Source organism: Cololabis saira, chromosome 10 (genome assembly GCF_033807715.1).
Source record: "Cololabis saira isolate AMF1-May2022 chromosome 10, fColSai1.1, whole genome shotgun sequence".
Classification (NCBI taxonomy): Eukaryota; Metazoa; Chordata; class Actinopteri; order Beloniformes; family Belonidae; genus Cololabis; species Cololabis saira.
In genome coordinates this window covers 41,622,978-41,645,457 of record NC_084596.1, presented here as the reverse complement: position 1 = coordinate 41,645,457, position 22,480 = coordinate 41,622,978, and the positions used below count along the sequence as shown (strand labels likewise).

The following is a 22,480-nucleotide window of genomic DNA, read 5'->3' as shown; positions in this document are numbered from 1 at the left end:
CAGAGATATTCTGAGCATCATCTCAAAGTGTGTGGCAGGAGGCGGAAAGTTGATCACTTTAAGCACAGAAGAAGCTTTATTGTCTTCATCGAGTCTCAAGGAAAGGTGGAGGAAGCGCGCTGGAGTGTGACAAGCAACTCCAGTCCAGCAATATCCCATGCACACTCACACACACTTATTTTTTGTCTTTATTCTTTATTATTTATATATTGCATTATTAGTTTTTCATTACTTTTGTGTAGTTATACTTTTTGTTTTTGTATGTTAATCTTGTGTTCTTTATAACACATGAAATTTTAATAACTTCGGTGGAGGCTTCAAATAAGCCCATTGGGGTTTTTTTTGCCTCTTCCTGCACCTATAGTATTTATAATTGATATTTTTCATGTATATTTTTAAAAACTGTGCAAAACAATAAACTAAACTAAACTAAACAGTCACTACATACCTGTATTGTTAAAGAAATATTCACCTATTTATCTTTGTATTACACTGCACTGCAGAGCCTAAAGCTCTATCATATTATAGTTGCAGTTATTGTCTCTGGCAGTCACATCCTGCACGTCTGGCGAGAAACACAGGCTGAGGTGATGATCTGCGTTGCAACATTTAGATAAAACATCTTCCTGCTGGATCTTTTACTTAGGTATGAACCTTAAAGGAAAAGGACAGAACTGCACGGCAACACTGACAGATAGAGATAAGCACGGAGAGGGAGACAGACAGAGAGAGGGAGGATTAACTTCTCATCCAGTCTTTGCTGTTGCATAGATTGTAAGTAGCTTATTGCACAAAGCAGCATGCATGTAACTGGTGTGTTTTCATGATTTGTTTTGGGAGTTTTTTTTTGTGTTAGAGACATCACTGACCTCATGCTGGCAACTAAGAACTTTGGGCCTAAAATAATAAAACTGGAAAATCTGCCGGGCAGCGCTCCATGAAGTATGCTTCTAAAAGTATGAAAGGCCAACAGCTTTACCTCCACAGAAACATTACTCTTTAATCCTAAATGTTAAAAAAAAGGTAATTGCAGCAACAATCTCATCTAGTTTGTGCTCGTCATCTACCCCCAATCGTGCTGCAGCCACGCGACCGGCGTCCTACCAACTTTCAGATGTCTGCACGGAAACCACACGACTCCTAAAACCTAAATCAGGCTGGAAGTGTCTCATTGGATATTTTATCACGCCAGCTCAACATGGTCACTCTTCTGGTTCCTCCAGTTGCTGGAGGACGTGTCATTCCCAGGAAGACAATCATCACCACCTGTTTTGGTCCAAAAATAAATATTTTCTGGCGTAACATTCACACAGAACTAGTGATTATATTTGGGGAGGAAATTGCATTTAATTGGGACAAAATCTTCCTCGGGCTTGTACGTTCAACCACTGTAAGTTCTGAAACTAAACACTTAATTGGAATACTGGGCTGAGCTGCAAGAAAGGCAATAACAAAGAAATGGCTTAAGCCAGAAATCCCATCTATAGATGAATGTTATAATATAAGTTATGATATATTTGTGATGGAAAGAATTACTTTCTCAATGAGGCTGCAGCAATCTGAATTGAAAGACATCTGGGAGCAATGGAAAATGTATATTTCCCTGAAAGGCCCAGCTTTTGCTTAATTTTCTTTTCTTTTACCTCTTTTAAAGAAGATTTGTCTATCTATTTTCTTGTATTACTATAATACAAAACACCCAGTGTTCATGTGTTCTGTTATAATAATAATAATAATAATAATAAAAATAATAATAATAATAATAATACATTTTATTTGAAGGCGCCTTTCTAGACACTCAAGGTCGCCGTACAATGGTTAGCGTATTGTAATGTAATGAGCGTATTGTGAATGAAAAAAACAAATTGGAGCACTGTGTTGAAACAAGTAACTATGCGATAAAGATGTATGTATTGTTGACATGTGAGTCCAAACAAAAATAAAATAAAAAAAAATAAAAAACTTAAATCAGGGAGACAACCATTCACAGGCTCACATTTATATTTATATTCACATTCATACGCTATTATATAGACCCACTCCTTCCGCTATGAAGAAACTTCACTTCCTTAACTAAAAGATTGAAAAGACTGAGATTATTTTCCAATAGTTTTATGGTTTCATGTCTCCATGAAAACGGGGGGACGTCAGCGCCGTCTGAACGTCAGCGCCGTCTGAACGTCAGCGCCGTCTGAACGTCAGCCATAGAAACCTCCGTCAGCACTATATATGCGTCACAACTGCTCCCCAGTTTGCCGGGTTTAGTCAGCCCGCCCTTTCTCCTCTTAGTGGTGACAAATGTATCTTGCTGTTTCAAAAAAAATAGTTTCAATCTATTCCTCAAATGTTTTTCTTTCACTGCCGCGAGTGCCGGTGCTCTCGGCGGAGCAGCAAACACATTTCTAAGAACAGACAGCAGTTATGATTCATTGTTTCAGTAGAAAAGAGGAGTGCGCGGCGCGAGCTGCCCTGATTTATCAGTCTGCACAACCAATCTTCTCTGTTACGGTAATTATCCTGAGGTCATTTAGACCTCAGGAAATTCAGTTTCATTAAGAAGACCAGCATGTGCTTGAGGCATGCTCAAAATGTAGATTGTAGCTTCAAAACACCCACATGCAAACTCTGGAGAACATCATTTAAAGTGGCAGTAATGCACTGTGTAACAATTCTGCTTGATTGAAACACTCAGTATGGACGAGAGGATACTGCAGTCAAAACGAGTGTTGCACACAGGCCTTAGGTCTCAAAGACACGGTTTCTACAGGTAACTTCCTTGTACAATTATATCCTTTATTTTATGGTATGAAGATAAAGTGCATAGCTATTTTAAGCTTTTAATCCCTGGCAAACAACCGATTCGTGCATTTTTTTATTCCCTTAAGCAAATCCAAGCCCTGTTGACCCACTCAAAGAATTTTCCTCCAGTTCATCAGCGGGTTTGTAAAGCCTGCTCAGAGGGCTGGTGTGTGTCGGAGCGTTCCTGCTCCTCTTACCTGGACACGACCAGAGGCAGAATCAGCATCTTCAGCATCCTCATCAGCAGCTCCCCGGGAAACTGGAAGTACTTCACCTCCTGCAAGCACACAGAGAACAGGAGCCATTTTAACATTACTGGATATTCAGCTTCTGTATGTCGACCTACGGAGTGAAAGCCTGAAACAAAGTCAAAACATATCACAATTAAAAAAAAACATACAAAGAAAAATTCTATTTAATATACAGATGCGAATAAACATGTAGATATGTACACTTATTAATATATGTAGATATATAGATGTATATTATGGATATGTATGTTATATGTAGGTATGTATATGGATATATTGAGTTGTATTATATGTACAGTATTTGTGCATCTATAGCTCTGTTAATATATATTAATTTATAGTTATATGTAGACATGTCGATAAATAGATTTATAGTAATTTTTATGTATATAATTGGAAGTATATGTATATGTAATGTATATATAGCATAGCTACTCTTATATAGTTATTCAAGTATATTGTTATATCATTGCTGTCTATTGTTCTCTATTATATTGTATTATAGTAAAGTAATGATAATGTAATACTATGCATTATAATTACTTTTATTAGTACTTACATACATTGTAGCACAACTAAATGATGGGCGTTTGTTTTGTTTTCTTTTGTTTGCTTTGATTTGTTTGATTTAGACTATATTTATATATACATATAATTGAGTATTATATCACTATTATATAGAACAGTTATTAAAGTAGGTATGGGTGTTTTTTTTTAAGTAAACTTATTGAAACTCGTCTTATTATATGTAAGAATGTATGTCAGATTCAGGGGTAGGACTGGATAAGTGGTTACTTCATTCCTCCACTTGATTTGTATTCTGTTTTTTTACTTTTTTGTACTCTTTGTTGCATGTTTGAATCTTCAAATCAAATTAAATCAGTATGTACCAATCACGACGGTGTTGATGCCACTTTCATTACCATGCAAAACAAAAGTGCTGACAAATGTCAAAACATGTCCTGCAGTGGCTTACAATCTTAAATAGACTTTTCATTTTAGTGATGTACTCGTCAATCAGTCGCCATGTAACGATTAGGTTTGATGAGATGACTGAGAGACGGGTATTTTCAGGTCAGAATGCATCAATGAGGAGCTCCAGGCTTGGGAAGCTGATTCCCAGCTTTGCCTTGGCCAGCTGACAGACTGACCTCTCCACCTGTCTGATCCTACGACCCAGGTGGCCGCGCTGCACCTGGTCATGACGCTTCACCCAGATAAAGGTGCTCATACGTGTTTAGAAACTCCTACCACGCCAGGAGAGTTTACAGGACTGTCTCAGAAAATTAGAATATTGTGATAAAGTTCTTTATTTTTTGTAATGCAATTAAAAAAACAAAAATGTCATACATTCTGGATTCATTACAAATCAACTGAAATATTGCAAGCCTTTTATTATTTTAATATTGCTGATTATGGTTTACAGTTTAAGATTAAAATTCCCAGAATATTCCAATTTTTTGAGATAGGATATTTGAGTTTTCTTAAGCTGTAAACCATGATCAGCAATATTAAAATAATAAAAGGCTTTCAATATTTCAGTTGATTTGTAATGAATCCAGAATGTATGACATTCTTTGTTTTTGTAATTGCATTACAGAAAATCACAATATTCTAATTTTCTGAGACAGTCCTGTAAATCAAGCAATACATTTATTTCTTACATGATTGATCGACAGTGGGCTCAACCAATCACTAGCCGTTATCACTTCCTAATCCGTAATTATCATGCTTCTTTCAAAACAACCGCCCGTTTGTGACATTTACAGCCGAATATAAGAATATTTAACAGCAAAATCCAAAATGGCCGTCGCTAGGTTTTGTTTTGTTTTTATTTTGGATCCCCATTAGCGGACGCAAAACGCCAGCTAGTCTTCCATGAAAATTAAAATACATTCATATAAAAGCACAATTATATATACTTCCTATAGTACTTTACATTTTAAATGTATGAATACATAGGTTAATGTAATCAGTCAGAAGTGATGAAGGCTAAACACTGGCTATAGATGAATAAATAATTTATATAAATACACCTGAGGCGATGTGAAAACCTGAGTCCAATCAAATCTTTTTTCTTTGATGAGAAGTTTACTTATCTCTACAGGACTACCAGAGGAGGAAGGAAAAGAAGAAACTATGAATATATTGTAATCAACTGCAATTAAAAAATGTAATGGAGTGACAGCCCCAGTTTAAAAGATTCTTGCATCCCATCATGTTACATAGTTATTACAACATGAGGTAAATGTATAAATCCCAACATGTAAATAAGAACATTTTTAGAATTTTTGGGAAGTTTGTTGGGATATGGCGTTATTGGATCCCCAGAGACAAGGGACGAGGCTCACAGCAAAAAAAACATCATTTCCAGAATGTTGGCATATCCCTTTAAATCACGTTAGAAAGGGACGGATTTAAAATTACTACTAATGTACATTTCGTGATTTTCTTAAAGGAAAAAGTTCTAGCAAAAAGGTCTTGCTAACTGTAGATCCAGTCCTGCAGAACCTAAAGCCGCTCTGCTCCAACGGCGTCAACTCCAGGACGCTGTTGGTTTGCTTTCGTTACTTCCCAACCAAGACTTCATGTTTTCAAACCACTTATTGTTCTTTTATTCCTCTGAAAAAGCTGCTGCCTGTCAGATGTGGAATATTTGATGGTTTCAAAGGCAGTTTGTTTCATAGGCAACTCTACAGGGATTAAATAAATGAAAAAGTAAAACTAAATAGTAAAAAAAGCTATTCTTTTGATGTGAAAACACAGTGTGTGATGACATGCTAATGTGTATGTTTATGTCTTATTTGTCTTTTTGTTCTCCTACCTGAGAACCTGAAAGGTAACATGTCCAGAAAGTAACAATTATTTTTCAATTAAAGGACTACACCTAGGAATGAAATGTTCTGTCTGGAGTCGTGCAGACTCTTCAAATATCTTGCACGCCTTCCTTTCATTCACCTGTGTGAATTCAGTGAGATGCTTTTATTCTTCAGCTCTGAAAACCCCAGACAAGGATTTGAGACTCTTGAGACATTTAAAAAGTTTAAAAAGAAACCACCATTTCTATTTAATACCTGAACAAGTGTTTCTGACAAAAACGGGGAGAAGAAGAGAAACAGTGAGATAGTTGGGCCGTTTCTGGAAAAAAAAAAAGAACTTTGACTCAAAATAGACATCTCTTTTTATCATGACAACAACATTTCTTTTCCTAAATGGATTTTTAAATGTATTTATTTTTGGTGGTATGTTGCCAAGCAAGAATATCAAGAGAGATTATCAATATCAGGACTGCAGTACCTCTATAACCCAGAAGAACTGGGTCATAGAGGGAGAAAATAAACCACGCTGGGGCTTTTATTTCCCTCAAAGCCACAAGTCCGGACCATTACATCAAAACTCAAATACCGGTACTTGAGATCTTTTCAGCTCGTATTAGCAATTAAATGTGGAGCTGTTCCTTTGCATGTAAAGAAGCCAGCACATGGGTAATTTGTAAAGTATTTATTTAAAGCAATCACAATGTGTTTTTAACTGGTTATGGAAGACGTAAAAAACTCTGAGCCTACAAGAAAATATGACTTGGGACAAGGAAACAGCCTGACCGTGTGCAGAATAGGGATGGGCTAAAAAATGTATCACAATCATTTCTGGGATTTATCCTGATAACGATAAAAATGACGATAAAAAAAATACCAATTCAACTCCACCTTTGTAACTAAAAATCTATCACCACATTCAGTCTTTGGAGCCAAAACACTGCTGTAAAAGATACTAAATACTACTAAACATCATCAATGGGAATTTATTGTTTTTTCTTTTTCTTTCTTTCTTTCTTTCTTTCTTTCTTTCTTTCTTTCTTTCTTTCTTTCAGGCTCATATCTTTCTTTCTTTCTTTCTTTCTTTCAGGCTCATTTCTTTCTTTCTTTCCTTCCTTCTTTCTTTCTTTCAGGCTCATTTCTTTCTTTCTTTCTTTCTTTCAGGCTCATTTCTTTCTTTCTTTCTTTCTTTCAGGCTCATTTCCTTCTTTCTTTCCTTCCGGCTCATTTCCTTCCTTCCTTCCTTCCTTCCTTCCTTCCTTCCTTCCTTCCTTCCTTCCTTCCTTCCTTCCTTCCTTCCTTCCTTCCTTCCTTCCTTCCTTCCTTCCTTCCTTCCTTCCTCCCTCCCTCCCTCCCTCCCTCCCTCCCTCCCTCCCTCCCTCCCTCCCTCCCTCCCTCCCTCCCTTCCTTCCTTCCTTCCTTCCTTCCTTCCTTCCTTCCTTCCTTCCTTCCTTCCTTCCTTCCTTCCTTCCTTCCTTCCTTCCTTCCTTCCTTCCTTCCTTCACGTACGTTGTGCGTGGATTTAACACAGAACTATAAATCATCTTTACACAAAAACGTCATCAACGGGAATTTATTGTTTTTACCGTGAGATGACAAATTCTTACCGTGGGGAATTTTTTGACGGTTTATGGTGAACGGTAAAATATCGCCCATTCCTAGTGCAGAATTAAACAGAAATAGTTTGCATGATAAACTAACAGAAACCCAGTGGTCAACGGGGAGGAAACGAGGGAACAAACATTTCTTCCAGTGCGTAGAGAGGATTTAACTAGGATGCATCTGCGGCTGCTGGCAGCAAACGTGTAACTGCTGCCACGGATTACTTTAAAGAACCCCGACCTGAAGTCACCACGTTTGACTTCAATCCAGCGTGAAAACTCTTCACACCTTCGCTGAGATTCCAGGATTTTCTTCACTCCTGGCCAACTTCATTTTAATCAGTAATCTCTGTTCAAGTAGTCAATCCATCAACTTTCCGTGCTTAGCCTGAAGTGTGTTGGTCACGCAGGTCCCTGACTCTGCAGTTACCTTCGGCTTTGCAACCTCTTGCATCTTTCACATGATTGTCCTCGTATTTCATCCGGTAGCATGTTTTTTTGTGTCTCACTGTAAGTGGGGCCATACACGCTCATACCAGCAATATTTTTCCTGCTCAGATGGATGACGGTCACAAAAAGAGGCGAAAAAGCTTGCAGCAAAACAAAACAATTCAGCATAGTTGGACCCAACTAAATTACATTTAAGTACATCACATCTGTGCAGTGAGATAATGTAGCAATAAAAGCCTTTTACTTGTGTTTTGGAGTAGCACAGCTTTTAGGCCAGATGAGCGTGTGTGTGTGTGTGTGTGTGTGTGTGTGTGTGTGTGTGTGTGTGTGTGTGTGTGTGTGTGTGTGTGTGTGTGTGTGTGTGTGTGTGTGTGTGTTTGTGTGTGTGTGTGTGTGTGTGTGTTTGTGTGTGTGTGTGAGAAGGACAAACACAGCTGCCCTTGAGTCCTGGCATTGGCTAATAGTTGAAAAAACCCAATGTCAGATGACTGAAGAAATTCCTTACATACACTAATGTGCACACATTTCAGTACACACAAAGCTTCATGATGTCTCTTGACTTGTGTGCAATAAAACTTCTAGTGAAATCCCTCGACAACTTTAGAAACAACCCTGAAATGTAAAAATGTATCTAGAAATAACTATTTCTCTCCGCTGGAAGAGCAACAAGGAGACATCACTTAAGAAATAAATGGCTGAGCTGCACACATTTTGTGTAATTACGTGCTTTAATTTTCTTTTTGTGAGAGTTGTTTAATTGAAAATAAGAATTAAAATAAGAAAACATTTCTCTTCAGCTTAATCTTTAAAAAAAAGTTTTTGTATGATTTAGTTTTCTCAATTATGCAAATTCCTTTCATCTAGTCAGGCACTTGCTGTATATATTTTTTGGTCATTTTTCCCATTGAATGCATGTGCTAAAACTAGAAATCTGCCTCAGCTTTCATTGTGAAACCACAACTATAATTAACTCTTTTGCTGCGTTACATTAATGTTGGTTTTATAATCGTTTTCGTGTGAAACTGCTGGCACACAAACAATCATGAGCAACAATCGTATGTGTTGTTAGTGAGTTACAGTAATTAGTCCTGTAAATAGACTTCTCCAACGGCGTCAACTTGGGGACGTTGTTGGGTTTCCTCCCAATAACTTTGCTTTCGGTGATTCCCAAACAAGACTTCATGTTTCCAAACCACTTATTGTTCTTTTATTCCTCTGAAAAAGCTGCTGCCTGTCAGATATGGAATATTTGATGATTTCAAAGGCAGTTTGTTTCATAGGCAACTCTACAGGGATTAAATTGTTTCAAAAAGTAAAACTAAATAGTAAAAAAAGCCATTCTTTTGATGTGAAAACACAGTGTATGATGACGTGCTAATGTGTATGTTTTTGTCTTATAACAACCTGAGAACCTGAAAGGTAACATGTCCAGAAAGTGCTGAATAAATGAATAAATTATCTCGTAACAATTCTTTTTCAATTAAAAGACTACACTTAGGAATGAAATGTTCCGTCTGGAGTCGTGCAGACTCTTCAAATATCTTGCACGCCTTCCTTTCATTCACCTGTGAATTCAGTGAGATGCTTTTATTCTTCAGCTCTGAAAAACCCAGACAAGGATTTGAGATGCTTGAGACATTTAAAAAGTTTAAAAAGAAACCACCATTTCTATTTAATACCTGAACAAGTGTTTCTGACAAAAACGGGAGCAGACTCTTCAAACACACCGAGCCGCTCGGTGGTGCAGTGGGTTAAACAAGTGGCTCATATACTGAGGCTACAGTCCTCCTGCAGCGGTCGCAGGTTTGAATCCCAGTCTGCGCACAATTGCTGCACGTCACACCCATTCTCTCTCTACCCTTCCTGTCTGCTACTTGAAAAAGGGGCCACTAGAGCCCAAAAAAAATCTTAAAAAGCCTTTGTTTCAAACAATCATGAGCAACAATCGTATGTTTTGTTAGTGAGTTAATTAGTCCTGTAAATAGACGTGTGTTTCAAAGAGCTGATTCCTCACTTTGATAAAAACTATCCGACCAAAACTTTTAAGTCACGCTTCACGTATTCTCCATCTCCCATTTGCATTGTTTCCCAAAAGGTGCATGAGCTTTGACACGCTCCCTGCTGAACTCTTCTGCTCATTGATACCACATTTCCGCTCAAGGGTGATTCATCAGCTGTTTCTCTAAAATGCCCTAAAATGACTTTTGATATGAAGTGATGCCATTTGATTTAAAATTAAGTGAGTTGAACAGATATGAGGCCGAAGGACCAGGAAGTGCAAATTTAACAGCAACATTTTTATTTAATGCTTGGTTCCTGGGGCGCTGAAAATGGGGGGTAAAGGAGACGGATTCTAGGGGCCCATGATCGAATGATAATGAAATGATAAAACCCCCTCCACTCCGTATAATTATGTAAGATAGTTCATGTCAACTGTCCTGTTCTTCTTTCACAAATATGTTAATGATAGTCAAAAATACCAATAAAATGCATTCTTGTATGTAAAATAGCAAAAAAAAAATTCTCCACTGTGCTTCTTTTTTTGTGTGCTTGTAATAGTTGATCACTAAAATTTAAATGAATTGAAAACAAGGTTAAAAAAATTGTTGTAAAAGTGCAGAACATTTATCATTTAGGGGCTGTATATAAAATATGGTACTTGTACAATAGGCCAATCTTTACTGTACAGAGGGTGTAAAGTTTATGTGAGAGAACATATCAAGGCTTTCTTTTCTATCCTTCAAAATCAAGTTCTCAGGCACAAATATGACGAGAGACCTCTAGAATCGTGTCTTTATTTTCGATACTATGGCTTTGTGTAACACGTACTGACTATGCCATCATAAAATAAACACTGCTGCATGCGTTTGAAGGCGCTATTACTGGTTTACTTTAGCAGAGAACAAAACCCAGCTTGCTAATTAGTAGGTTTAATAAAAAAAACTGCAAAACTGTTCATGAACCTCTTTGGATTTGTACGTCTAACCTGACAGGATTCAAAGTTCATCCACCGAGTCTCGTTGTCTGAAATGAGAAAACATTTCTCCATGTTTTCAAATGTGACCAGTTTGACCAACTGTTTAGCCAAACTAAATCAAAAGCAGAGTTGGCAAAAGTACTTGAATATACTTATACTTATTTGATACACCACAGATGTTTTTGACAACTCAGCAAAACAAAACAAAATCTGACACAAAAACCCATTAAATTCTTCTTCATCAACAACCTGTGGGGAGCTCGTAAAACGGAAAGAAATCACTGGGAACAATCGGTATGCTGCAAGTTAAAGTAAAAGTTGAAAAGCAACTCCCATGAAATGATGAATAAGCATAATCAGAACAACTAGGTTTAGATCAAATAGCGAATTCCTGTGTGTGGATTTTGAGGTGGCACAATATGCCCAGCATTGACAGGAATCACTGCTGCGTTTTTTTTAAGTACAGCCACGGATGGGAAATGTCTAGCCTTTCGGAATCTGCTGCATCCCTTTGATATTACTAATGATGAATAAGAAGAAACACAATTTTCATTAGTTTAATATTACCCCAAAAATTTAGACAATAAAAATAGTCTCTCACAATATCCCTAACTTATTGTGAGTAGTATGTGTATATATATATATATATATATATATATATATATATATATATATATATATATATATATACAGTGCCCAGCATAAATGAGTACATCCCCTTTGAAAAGTAACATTTTATACAAAATGTCATTGAAAACAAACAATATTTCCAAAATGTGCACAGGTTACGTTTAATACAGCATCTGTTGAACTTTTGACTTAAAACAAAGGTTAATAATATAACTCAGATGACATATTTTTCAATTTTAGTCAAATTAGTGTGGTGCAATAATGAGTACACCCCACTGTAGGTCTCTGAGCAAAGCTACATTTTAGGCTCCCAATGTGTAATTGAACAAGCATTCAACCACAGGTGAGTCTAATTAGTCATTACACAGGTGTTCATTAGGCAGGTGGCTACAAAAGGGGGTTACCTAAAGCAAACCACCCCTTCCCATTTCCTGCTGTCCGCAATGGCACCACATGGAAGAGAAATGACACCAGATCTGCGAAAGATAATCATTTCTTTACACCAGAAAGGTAAAGGCTACAAGAATATCAGCAAAACCTTACAAATTAGTAAGAATACAGTTGCAAAAGTAATTCAAAAATTTAAGAAAGATGGAACTGCAACCACTGCACAGAGACGTCCAGGTCGACCACGGAAGTTAACACCACGACAGGAGCGTCTTGTGATGAGAAGGGTTGAAGAAAACCGGCATGCAAGTTCCCTGCAATTATCTAGGGAAGTAGCAAGTGCAACTGGAGTGACTGTTTCTCTTGACACAATACGCCGTACAGTGCAGAGGAATGGCATGCATGGGTGTCGTCCTCGAAAGAAGCCTCTCCTAAAGCCCAGTCACAAGAAAGCCCGTCTAGAGTTTGCCAGGGCACATGCCGACAAAGGTGAGCGCTACTGGGACTCTATACTGTGGAGTGATGAGACCAAAATCAATCTTTTTGGAACCGATGGCTTCAACACTGTCTGGCGTCGCAAGGGTGAGGAATACAAAGAAAAGTGCATGGTGCCCACAGTGAAACATGGAGGGGGTAGTGTCCTTATGTGGGGCTGCATGAGTGCTGCTGGTGTTGGGGAGCTGCATTTCATTGATGGCATCATGAATTCAGAAATGTACTGCTCTATACTGAAAACTAAGATGCTTCCATCACTTCTTGCCCTTGGTCGTCGTGCCCTTTTCCAACACGACAATGATCCTAAGCACACATCTAAAGCCACTGCTGGCTTTCTGAAAAGGAACATGGTGAGAGTGATTCCGTGGCCAAGTATGTCACCTGATCTGAACCCAATTGAACATCTTTGGGGAATTCTAAAGAGACAGGTTGAGCATCACTCTCCATCCAACATCCAATCTCTGAAAGAGGTCATTGTAGAAGAATGGAAAAAGATTGATGTTGCCAAATGTCGCCAACTTGTGCATTCCATGCCCAGGAGACTTGAAGCTGTCATTAAAAATAATGGAGGCCATACAAAGTACTAAATGTACTAAATTTAGTAGTTTTTGTTGTGGGGTGTACTCATTTTTGCACCACACTAATTTGACTAAAAAAGGAAAATATGGCATCTGAGTTATATTATTAACCTTTGTTTTAAGTCAAAAGTTCAACAGATGCTGTATTAAACGTAACCTGTGCACATCTTGGAAATGTTTGTTTTCAATGACATATTGTATAAAATGTTACTTTTCAAAGGAGGTGTACTCATTTATGCTGGGCACTGTATATATATATATATATATATATATATTTGCGGTAGCGACTCACATCGGGTAATGACAGTTTGCCCAAGTGGTGTTGCCGTATGTTGCTTTCCAAGATGGCCGATGATGTTGGACGCGACTGCGCATGTGTGACTCAAATCGGGTAATGACAGCATGTCTAAATCAGTGTTCTAATTTATGTAGCAGCCTACCATCTGTCCGGACAACTAACAGCACAGCAAGCCATACTATCCTAAAAAACAACATTGGCTCTATATTGTTTTTATACATAGATCTGAAGTTCAGCGTAAGTACCAAGTCACCAAAGTGATGACAGTTTTCCTGTTTGTGTTAAAGGCAAATGGACTTTATCACATCAGTCTGATTGGTGGGGATCAAAGACCGTATAAAACACTGGACGGAACATTAAGTCACGTGACCCATCGCCATCGGTGTCTGAAGACCGGTTTTGTAGCCCACTTTTCTTCGTACGGGGCGCAGCCATGTTGCTCAGCAAGCTGACGGGAACATGCCAAACATGGGTAATTGAAGTTAGCTTTGTCTACAAGGTCTGTTGGTGTATCCCCCCCCCCCCCCCCGAAATATCTGCAGAGCTGCCGTTAGATGTTTACAGCAGGATAAACCTTAACATGTCAACTCAATGACGAAATCATAAATGACCATGGCGTTTACCCGAGGCTAGGATAATACAAACAGGTGCTTGCTTCACTAAGCTAAGCGTGGTAGCATGATGATTTCGGATGAGGAAGTGATAACGGCTGAGCGGCTAGGTTGAGCTGACTATCAATCAATCCTATTAGAAATAAATGTAATGCTTTCTTTAAATTCTACTGATGTGAAAAAAAACCCATTCAGAGTTGTCATGGGTGTGAAGTCAAATGGTTGAGACCAAAACGTTTTTTTTCTCAACCAGGCTGTAAATATGTTTATTTCTGCTCTAAAGTGGGACATTTTAACAGGGAGGTCTATGGAGACGGACTCGCTTTTGCAGCCAGCTCCTAGTGGCCAGTCGAGGAACTGCAACAAATCTTCCCTCTGCAAAAGCTTCAACCTGGAAGTTAGATGGTTGGTCCTTGGTCGAGACAAGATCTAGCGGTCCACCAGCGTCTCTTTGACAACAGACACTTTTTGGAGGAGAATAACGCACACACAGTAAAAGAACCAATCCACGTCAAAGAGGAAAAACATTAAAACGAGAGTAAAGTATCAGGTTTCACCTATCCAACACTTACAATGCAGCCTTGAATGTCCTGCCCAGACAGTTTCACAACCATGATTGATTGATTCATGTGGCCAACACATCTCACAAGCTTACGGTGTAGAAGACACTTTAACAACCAAAGGGTCAAAGATTTGACTTCAACAGTTTGTGAGTCTGCATCTCGCCACAAGTCCGTTTGAACTGACGAACCTTCTGACTAGAAGCTGAAACCTCTTCAAGAACCAGGATAGAGGTCCAGGGGCCTTGGACACAATATTTGAGGACTACCATTACCTGGATGACTGACGATCTACTCCAACATACAACCAGATGTTTGACATCATACAGCTATTATTGAAAAAATAACTGATGAGGTAAATATTTTTAGCATTTTTTCCCAACCAGGGTCCAAGCATGATTATTACTACAGTAAAGTTGCACATGTGGGTCAGCGCTCTCTTCTGGAGCCAGCTCCCTGGTCATCGTTGAAAGAACCGCACCTGCGATGGTGTCAAAGAGCAAGAAAGGACGTTGCCCCATAGATGAAACACAGGATTCAAATTCACCAGGCAGCTGTCTAACAAGTGAAGACAGAAGACTTGTCGTCTCTGATAGGTTTTTAGGACTTCAAATTGTTATTTGGGAAAGATACGACAGCTTTCTGATTTCGTATCTCAGCAGCCACAAGCGGGAACACGTTCATCTGCCTGTTCATCCTCTTGAAAGGACCCAACTCTCAGCTTGTCCTCCTTATTTCTGCTACAGGGTTAGGGAGCATGTGCTAATGTCTCTTTGTCACTGGGGATGCCTTTTTTTTATCTCACCACTTCCTCATGGTGGATGCGAATGAACATGCAAATTAAGCCCCAACTTGCAACACAGGTTTGGTTCTTTCAATCTTTTATGAGGACTATGACTGCGTTTACATGCAGTCAATAACCCTTTTAAAACCCAAATATTGGCAATAACCCGAATTTGCACAGCCATGTAAACACCAATAACCCCTTTGAATAACCCGAATTTGCTCATATTCCGGTTTTTAAAAACCTGAATATGAGCCCTGGGTTACTCCTTTTAAATCCTGAATATTGGGTCATGTAAACGCCAAACGGAATATCCCGACCAAACGGAACAGGAATTTGTTTTCTGCGCATGCTCTGTTCACAAGGAATCCTGGTCTTTTGAGTCCAGGAGGTTCTTATAAACACGGAGAAACACAAGACCAGGAGGAGACTAATCACTTCATAAATGTAATGAAGGATATGAACATTTCTGCATTTGTAGACGGTAGAAAAAGTACCGGGATAGAAGATTTACAAGAAGGTGAGAGAAAAGTTGCGCAAAGCAGCATTTGTTTTGAATTTGGATACAGGAAGAAGAAGCGGAAATGAGGCTAATTGCGTCATCACGTTCTCCACGCGTCGCTGGTTTGATCGGGATATCCCAAATGATTAATTACCATGTAAACAGGGATAACCCTGTTTGCTCACGCATGGAAACAGAATATTCGAATGTTTCAGTAACCGGAATATTAGCAATTACCCGAATTTTGACTGCATGTAAACGTAGTCAATGATGGCTGTTTGACGTTGCCAGTCTCAGGCCGTCAGTGCCGCAGATTTAAAACAGAAATCCACTCTGGGCCAAGTGTCAGTCCATGTCCGTGAGGATTCAGGCACGAACTGCACTAGTGGTTCATTGACATAGTTGAGATGAAATCATCTTGTTAGCTCACTTTCAATCACTTTAATGACATCGGGATTCGGTAGACATCCTTTTATTTAATATAGTAAATTACAATCATTTTTTGTTAAATGTGAAATCAATGTTATGAATATTTCAAATGGATTTGACATATGCTGTACTCGCTGTGAAGGTTAAATCTCAGCATTGTACCCTACGTCCAGTCACGAGAATGTTTAACTAGATGACTCCAATCACATTCAACTGTAGATTAAATCTTAATCTCCCAGTTAATGTAATACTCTGTTAAGTTAGCCACAAGCTAAGCGGCCGGTCCTCCACGGGTACCGTGGTGTTTTCCACACCCGTAAAACTCATAACTCTGGTCCTATCTGTGAGGTGCAGCTTCTTCCGGACTCTTTTCACAATCTCTGATGTAAAACCCAATATCTTCTATGCTAAGTAGAAAAATTGCTCTTTGAAAACAAACATAGGGCTTTGTCTCAGTTTCTTTGTTTTTAAACTGCTGCCATAATCTAAATATTCGAAGTGAGAAAAGTGAGACATTTTTTCAAAGAACATGTTAACATGCGTAACACTGGATTCACATGTACCAGAACCACCGCTCAATTTATTTTGCTCTTGTTGTGCTGGTATCCACAGGAACCGAGAGGAATACAGACTGTTCACAAAGTCTCCGTGACCCCAAACAGGCAATCGCTGTGATGCTTTCATCTTAAGTGGGACTTCAACATTTTCAGATAGTCTTGCAAAACACTTTGAATCAGAATGAAGGGGTGTTGATTTCCACTTGTGTGAGACCTTCAAATCATCTGAGCGTAGTTTTTGTGCGTTGCAGGGCTGTTCAGAAGCAAACAGACTCCTGTTAAAAGGAGACGTTAGTTTGATGCATTATAGACATCTCTCAATGATTAAAGTAGACCTTTGGCATTTATCCAAAACAGGGATCACCTGTTCCTGCAAGGATTGTATGTCAGAGCACATGTATTCTGTAATGATAATGATGCGTGCATAGATTAAACACCACGCACATAAGAGCACACACACGCTCACTTTTTTCAATGATCCCCTTTAAACAATACCTTGTTTGATGCTTTTGTTGCCCGCCCTCCATATCCTCAAAAACCTGACTTCTTAATTCCCCTGACCCTTCCTTATTGGCTGAATCATATAACTGAAAAAAATAAATGATGTATGATGTTAATTCTGCCCATTGATCAACTCAGGCCATACAGGACTGTCTCAGAAAATTTGAATATTGTGATAAAGTTCTTTATTTTCTGTAATGCAATTAATAAAAACAAAAATGTCATACATTCTGGATTCATTACAAATCAACTGAAATATTGCAAGCCTTTTATTATTTTAATATTGCTGATTATGGTTTACAGTTTAAGATTAAGATTCCCAGAATATTCACATTTTTTGAGATAGGATATTTGAGTTTTCTTAAGCTGTAAGCCATGATCAGCAATATTAAAATAATAAAAGGCTTGCAATATTTCAGTTGATTTGTAATGAATCCAGAATGTATGACATTGTTGCATTACAGAAAATAAAGGACTTTATCACAATATTCTAATTTTCTGAGACAGTCCTGTATGTGGTTCAACAGTTAAAAAAAAACAGAAACAAACAACGGAAAACGTTAATCTTCTGATGCTGTTGTGGTCTCATCAATCGATGACGTTCAAGCGAGTCTGGGCTCGATCGATATTGAAGGAATAAACTGACTGCAATCAAGAAACCATTTTTGTCTAAACTGCATCAAATTGGGCCTCTCCCGAGGCTTCTTGCCGGCGTAATTTTGAGTCTCTTCTTCAATCACTACACGATCGCAGTGTCTTAAACACGCGTGCAGAAACACAATAATCAGTATGTGCAGTCCTGTCCATCCGCTCCATCTGTCCAACACATAAATCGCAAGCCAGCACGCTGAACCTCTTTCTCTCTCCGAAAGACCTGATGTGTGATTAAAATTGTGCTGATGAAATTCTTATTCACTGAATAGGACTGGTGCGTTTTTTTTATCATTTTGATGACATATTTTCCACACGCCAACAAAATCAAATCAAGTCAAAAATCGTATATATCGATTCTGGAAATTTGAAATGATTATTTTCAGTGGTTAAGGTAAAAGAGTTTTAGCAGATGTGTGTTAACATCCAGGGGGGGGATACAGTACGTGACAGTCGGGGCAGTGCACTCATAAGCTGTACATGTTTTTGTAGGTTTGTGTGTGTTTTTGGAAATGTTGGTGGGTGGCACATAATGTGTAGAGGAAGCGGTAGAAGCAGGGAGGAAGGGAACTGGGTCTCCAACACGGTGTTTGAAGGGGGGTGGGGGTCACACTGAGAGAGACTGGGTGGGTGACGGAGAATTCAGGTGGGAGGGGAAATTGGCATTTGATCCGGGTGTTTGGGTGGTGGGTGGTGGGTGGCCGGGGGGGTCACAAGGAGCTCCTGGTGAACTGACCTGCGAGGAGAGCTGCTTGCCCCTGAGGAAGAAGCCCAGCAGGCAGCCGATGACCACGGCCAGCACGGACAGGATGAGCAGTCCGTTCTGCTTGCAGACATTCTTCACCCTGCCCCACACTTCTTCCAGAGCCACCGCCATCCTGCTCCACCACCTCCTCCACCTGTTTGTCCTGTTCCCGTCTGCAAACCTCGCAACCCCTCAGAGGAAACCACCGGAGCACCGGAGCACGCCCTCCCTCAGCAACACTTATTCAGCCATGGAGAGACCCAGACAGAACCAACGGCCACCGAGCTGGAGGAAGTGTCGGAGGGAGTGTGGATGTGGCAGGTGGGGGGGAAATAGTTGGATGCAGACAGATAGAAGGAGAAGATGGACTTGTGTGATTTAAAAAATAAAAAAAAACAGCCAAAAAAGAACAGGTTAAGAGAAAAAGATGGGATTTTGATGAATAAGAAGGATATTAAGTGGAAATAAAAGAGATATAGGTCCAAAAATAAAGCACTTCAGGAGTTTCTGCTCTTTTCCTCCCGGTTACGTCCTTTGTTTTTGCCACATCGACCTAAAAGCATCACGTAAAAGCACCCGCTGCCTCTCCCGATCCGCGTCTGCCTCTTTCTACTGTCAGTCATCCCTCCACCCCTCTCCACCCCTCTCCACCCCTCTCCCCCACAGACGCACTGCCGTAGACGGCCAACAGGGGGCTCTGCGACAGCTGGCCGCATTGTCATCAGGGTTAATACTGCGATCCTATTAGGCCGCACTGCACAACTCACATCTAAGGCTGGATTAGAGAGCTCTCTGAACAATTGGACGGTGGATTGTTCTAGTCCCACGAAAAGAAGAGAAGGAAAAAGAAGGGAGGAGGGAAAAAATGACAGTTGAGACAGGTTAGACAGAGCCTCGGTGTCATGGTTAGTTATATTCATGATCCATAGAACTATGATTCAAATAATAATGGCAACTAAAACCTGAATAGCAGAAAAAAACAACAGTCTTTTGGACATAATGGGTTTCTGTGAGAGAACTGAGACGCTCTGTGGGCAGCAGCCTGCTGGCATCGGGCACCAGGTTATAATTATTATTCAGTAACAGCAGTCATTTAGCATTAATAATGGTAGGGCTGATTTATTTATATATATATATATATATATATATATATATATATATATATATATATATATATATATATATACATATATATATATATATATTCGACTCCCAGGCCCAGCAGGGTCTTTCTGTGTGGAGTTTGCATGTTCTCCCCGTGCTTGTGTGGGTTTTCTCCAGGTACTCCGGTTTCCTCCCACAGTCTAAAAACATGTATGCTAGGTTAATTGATGATTCTAAGTTGCCCGTAGGTGTGAGTGTGAGTGTGCATGGTTGTTTGTCTGTATATGTGGCCCTGCGATGGACTGGTGACCTGTCTAGGGTGTAACCTGAAAGATACGTGTTCTTTTGTCTGGTGTCCCAAAATAAAACTAGTGGAAAGAGTCACAGGTTAATACAACTTTTAATGATGTCAAGCACAAGGTTTTTCTTCCGGCCGGAGGTACATTTGTCTCCGGCCGGAGGTACACTTCTCTCATGGGTAGGAAAGAAATGCACGATGTTTTCACGAGTCCAGTTGAATTTATACTCTAAAGGGGGGTGTTCTTTGCAAGTGAATTTCATTGGTGGAGGGAACGGGAAAAGACCCCCAAACGTGTCACTTCTATCTCCTTTGTTATTTCTCTCACCTGGGGTGTCACCCTTGGACGCAGATAAGACCCCCAATGTCAAACCACCTATTTCCCCCCAATGTCTTCTCTCAACAAATTGTATGTGTATTGCTAATTAATTTAATTGGAAGAGCCAGCTCAAGGGAAAGTCACCTTAAGGTGTCGCCTTTCCCCCGTCTCGTCTCCAACAATACTATGTGGATTGTATTTAACTTCTAATCTACCCGTAACACCAGGAGGTGGCTCCATGAATTGCTACATACAAGGTTACTTTGAATATAAAGAGAAAGCCCACCAGTGTTGGAAATGCTTTCAGCTTTTAACAATTTCATGAAATCCTAACAAACCCCTGCCTCTCGCCTGAAAATAGCTGGGATAGGCGCTAGCAGACCCCCGTGACCCTGCAAAGGATAAAGCGGGTATAGATAATGGATGGATGGATATATATATATCTATATATATATATATATATATATATATATATATATATATATATATATATATATATATATATAAAGCATTATAGATTAGATTATATATTAGATGCATATATGTGATTTATGTTGTACCAAACATGGTACTAACCATTAATATATATGCAGACAAAAAAAGAGAAAACATCTGCCAAGTTTGTTCCAGAAAGAAATGTTTCTTAGCATCACAGAATAAGATGAAAAGAGAGGCTGTGAGGAGAGTTTTCCCACCTTCTTTATCCTTCCGCACACCTGCAGCGCTGGCATTGAGCTACTGTTCCGTTGTTTGTTGTGGATAAAGACTCAGCACAAATACACTGTTGTGTACTCCATGGTTTGATTATGACACTCTTCGCCAGGCAAAAAGCTCAGCCTCAGTTAAATCCAACTGAGATCAACTCAAATTTCAGTTCTAAAGCAACCAAATGGAATCAGCAAATGTTGAAGGGAGCTTGTTACTGGCAGCTGAAGCTCACAAACTCAGATCAGGAATAAAGCTATAAGGGAATTGCACCGTAGACTCAAATTAAATGTAAATTCATACATTCATTTTGACTTTTATTTCTTTGCAAAATCTAATAAATTTCATTACCATAATTTAATTTGTAAAAAGCATTTCTACGCTAACAGAAATGCTGAGATCATTCAAGAAATTCAAGAAAAAACAACCAACGGAAACTTCATTGATTTGGATTTTATTTGGTACGAAAAAAGTACGATCTGAAGAAATTCAATTGAATTGAATTTTGATTCAGTGTCATCTCTCTCTCCTTGAACCGTGTTCATATATTATAAACAAAATAACTGAACTCAAGAGATGTAGATCTGCAGGTTCCCTGCATCAGCACACCTGATTCTAATTAATAGTCGTCATCAGCTTGTCATCAAGTTCTGGACAAGTCTGTTAATGACACAGCTCCTTGTATCACGGTGTGCAGATGCAGGGAAACATTTAAAACAGACTACGAGTGGAGCAGGGGAGATGCAAAGCACTCATGAAAGCATGGAGCTACCAGACAGAAGACACATGCAGCTGTAGAGCAGTACAGACAATGTCCCACCTACTGGACTGTTAAGATGCCCCCCAGTGCAGCCAGTAGCAGAACCCACCCCAACAGCTGTGACCTGCACCAGATACTGGCAGAACCGCATCTGAGATTGCAACGGACTCGAAAAGAGAAGACTGCTGAACTGAGTGCTGGTGTACAAGTTCAGCCTGATTTAATTTATTTTCCACTCATGATTATCTTTTGACCCTTGGAGAAAGAGGCTGCAGAAGATGTTATCCACGTATGCAGAACGAGTTTAACCTGCAATTCTGAAACTAAACTAAATGTAAGAAGACCAAAGACAGAGCACAACATGGTACAAATCCATATGCAGATTTTCTGGTCCAGAACCCTTTTAATAATCACAGAACCACAAATGAGAGAGAGAGACGACATGGGCAAAAACATTCCTACTGTGCCACAACGTTAGATTGCTATGTGATTACTTTTTATTAACCCAGTAAGTGGTGGTATAATTTTCTTCTATTACAGCCCCTTCAGTGCAGAAATCACAGTTCTGGAATGAGACTGAAAAGGTTATGCAACCTAATCTTCTTTTCTTCTACTTCTTCTACAAAGAATACATAAAGAAGACAAAAATAAGTAAGACAAAATATAAAATTG

The 22,480-nt window shown here is 39.2% G+C and overlaps 1 protein-coding gene across 1 annotated transcript in view; it reads right to left on the bottom strand.

The window, feature by feature from the left end:
• The window catches only part of LOC133452103 (excitatory amino acid transporter 5-like), a 64,332-nt gene extending 45,126 nt beyond the window's left edge, over nucleotides 1-19,206 (bottom strand). The window contains exons 1-2 of the mRNA XM_061731302.1: nucleotides 18,614-19,206; nucleotides 2,997-3,076 (exon numbers count right to left, since the gene is read on the bottom strand). Of these exons, the coding sequence (XP_061587286.1) occupies nucleotides 2,997-3,076; nucleotides 18,614-18,754 (221 nt within the window). The 5' untranslated portion in view covers nucleotides 18,755-19,206. The remainder of the gene's footprint in view (nucleotides 1-2,996; nucleotides 3,077-18,613) is intronic.
• Between the last annotated feature and the right edge of the window lie 3,274 nt (nucleotides 19,207-22,480).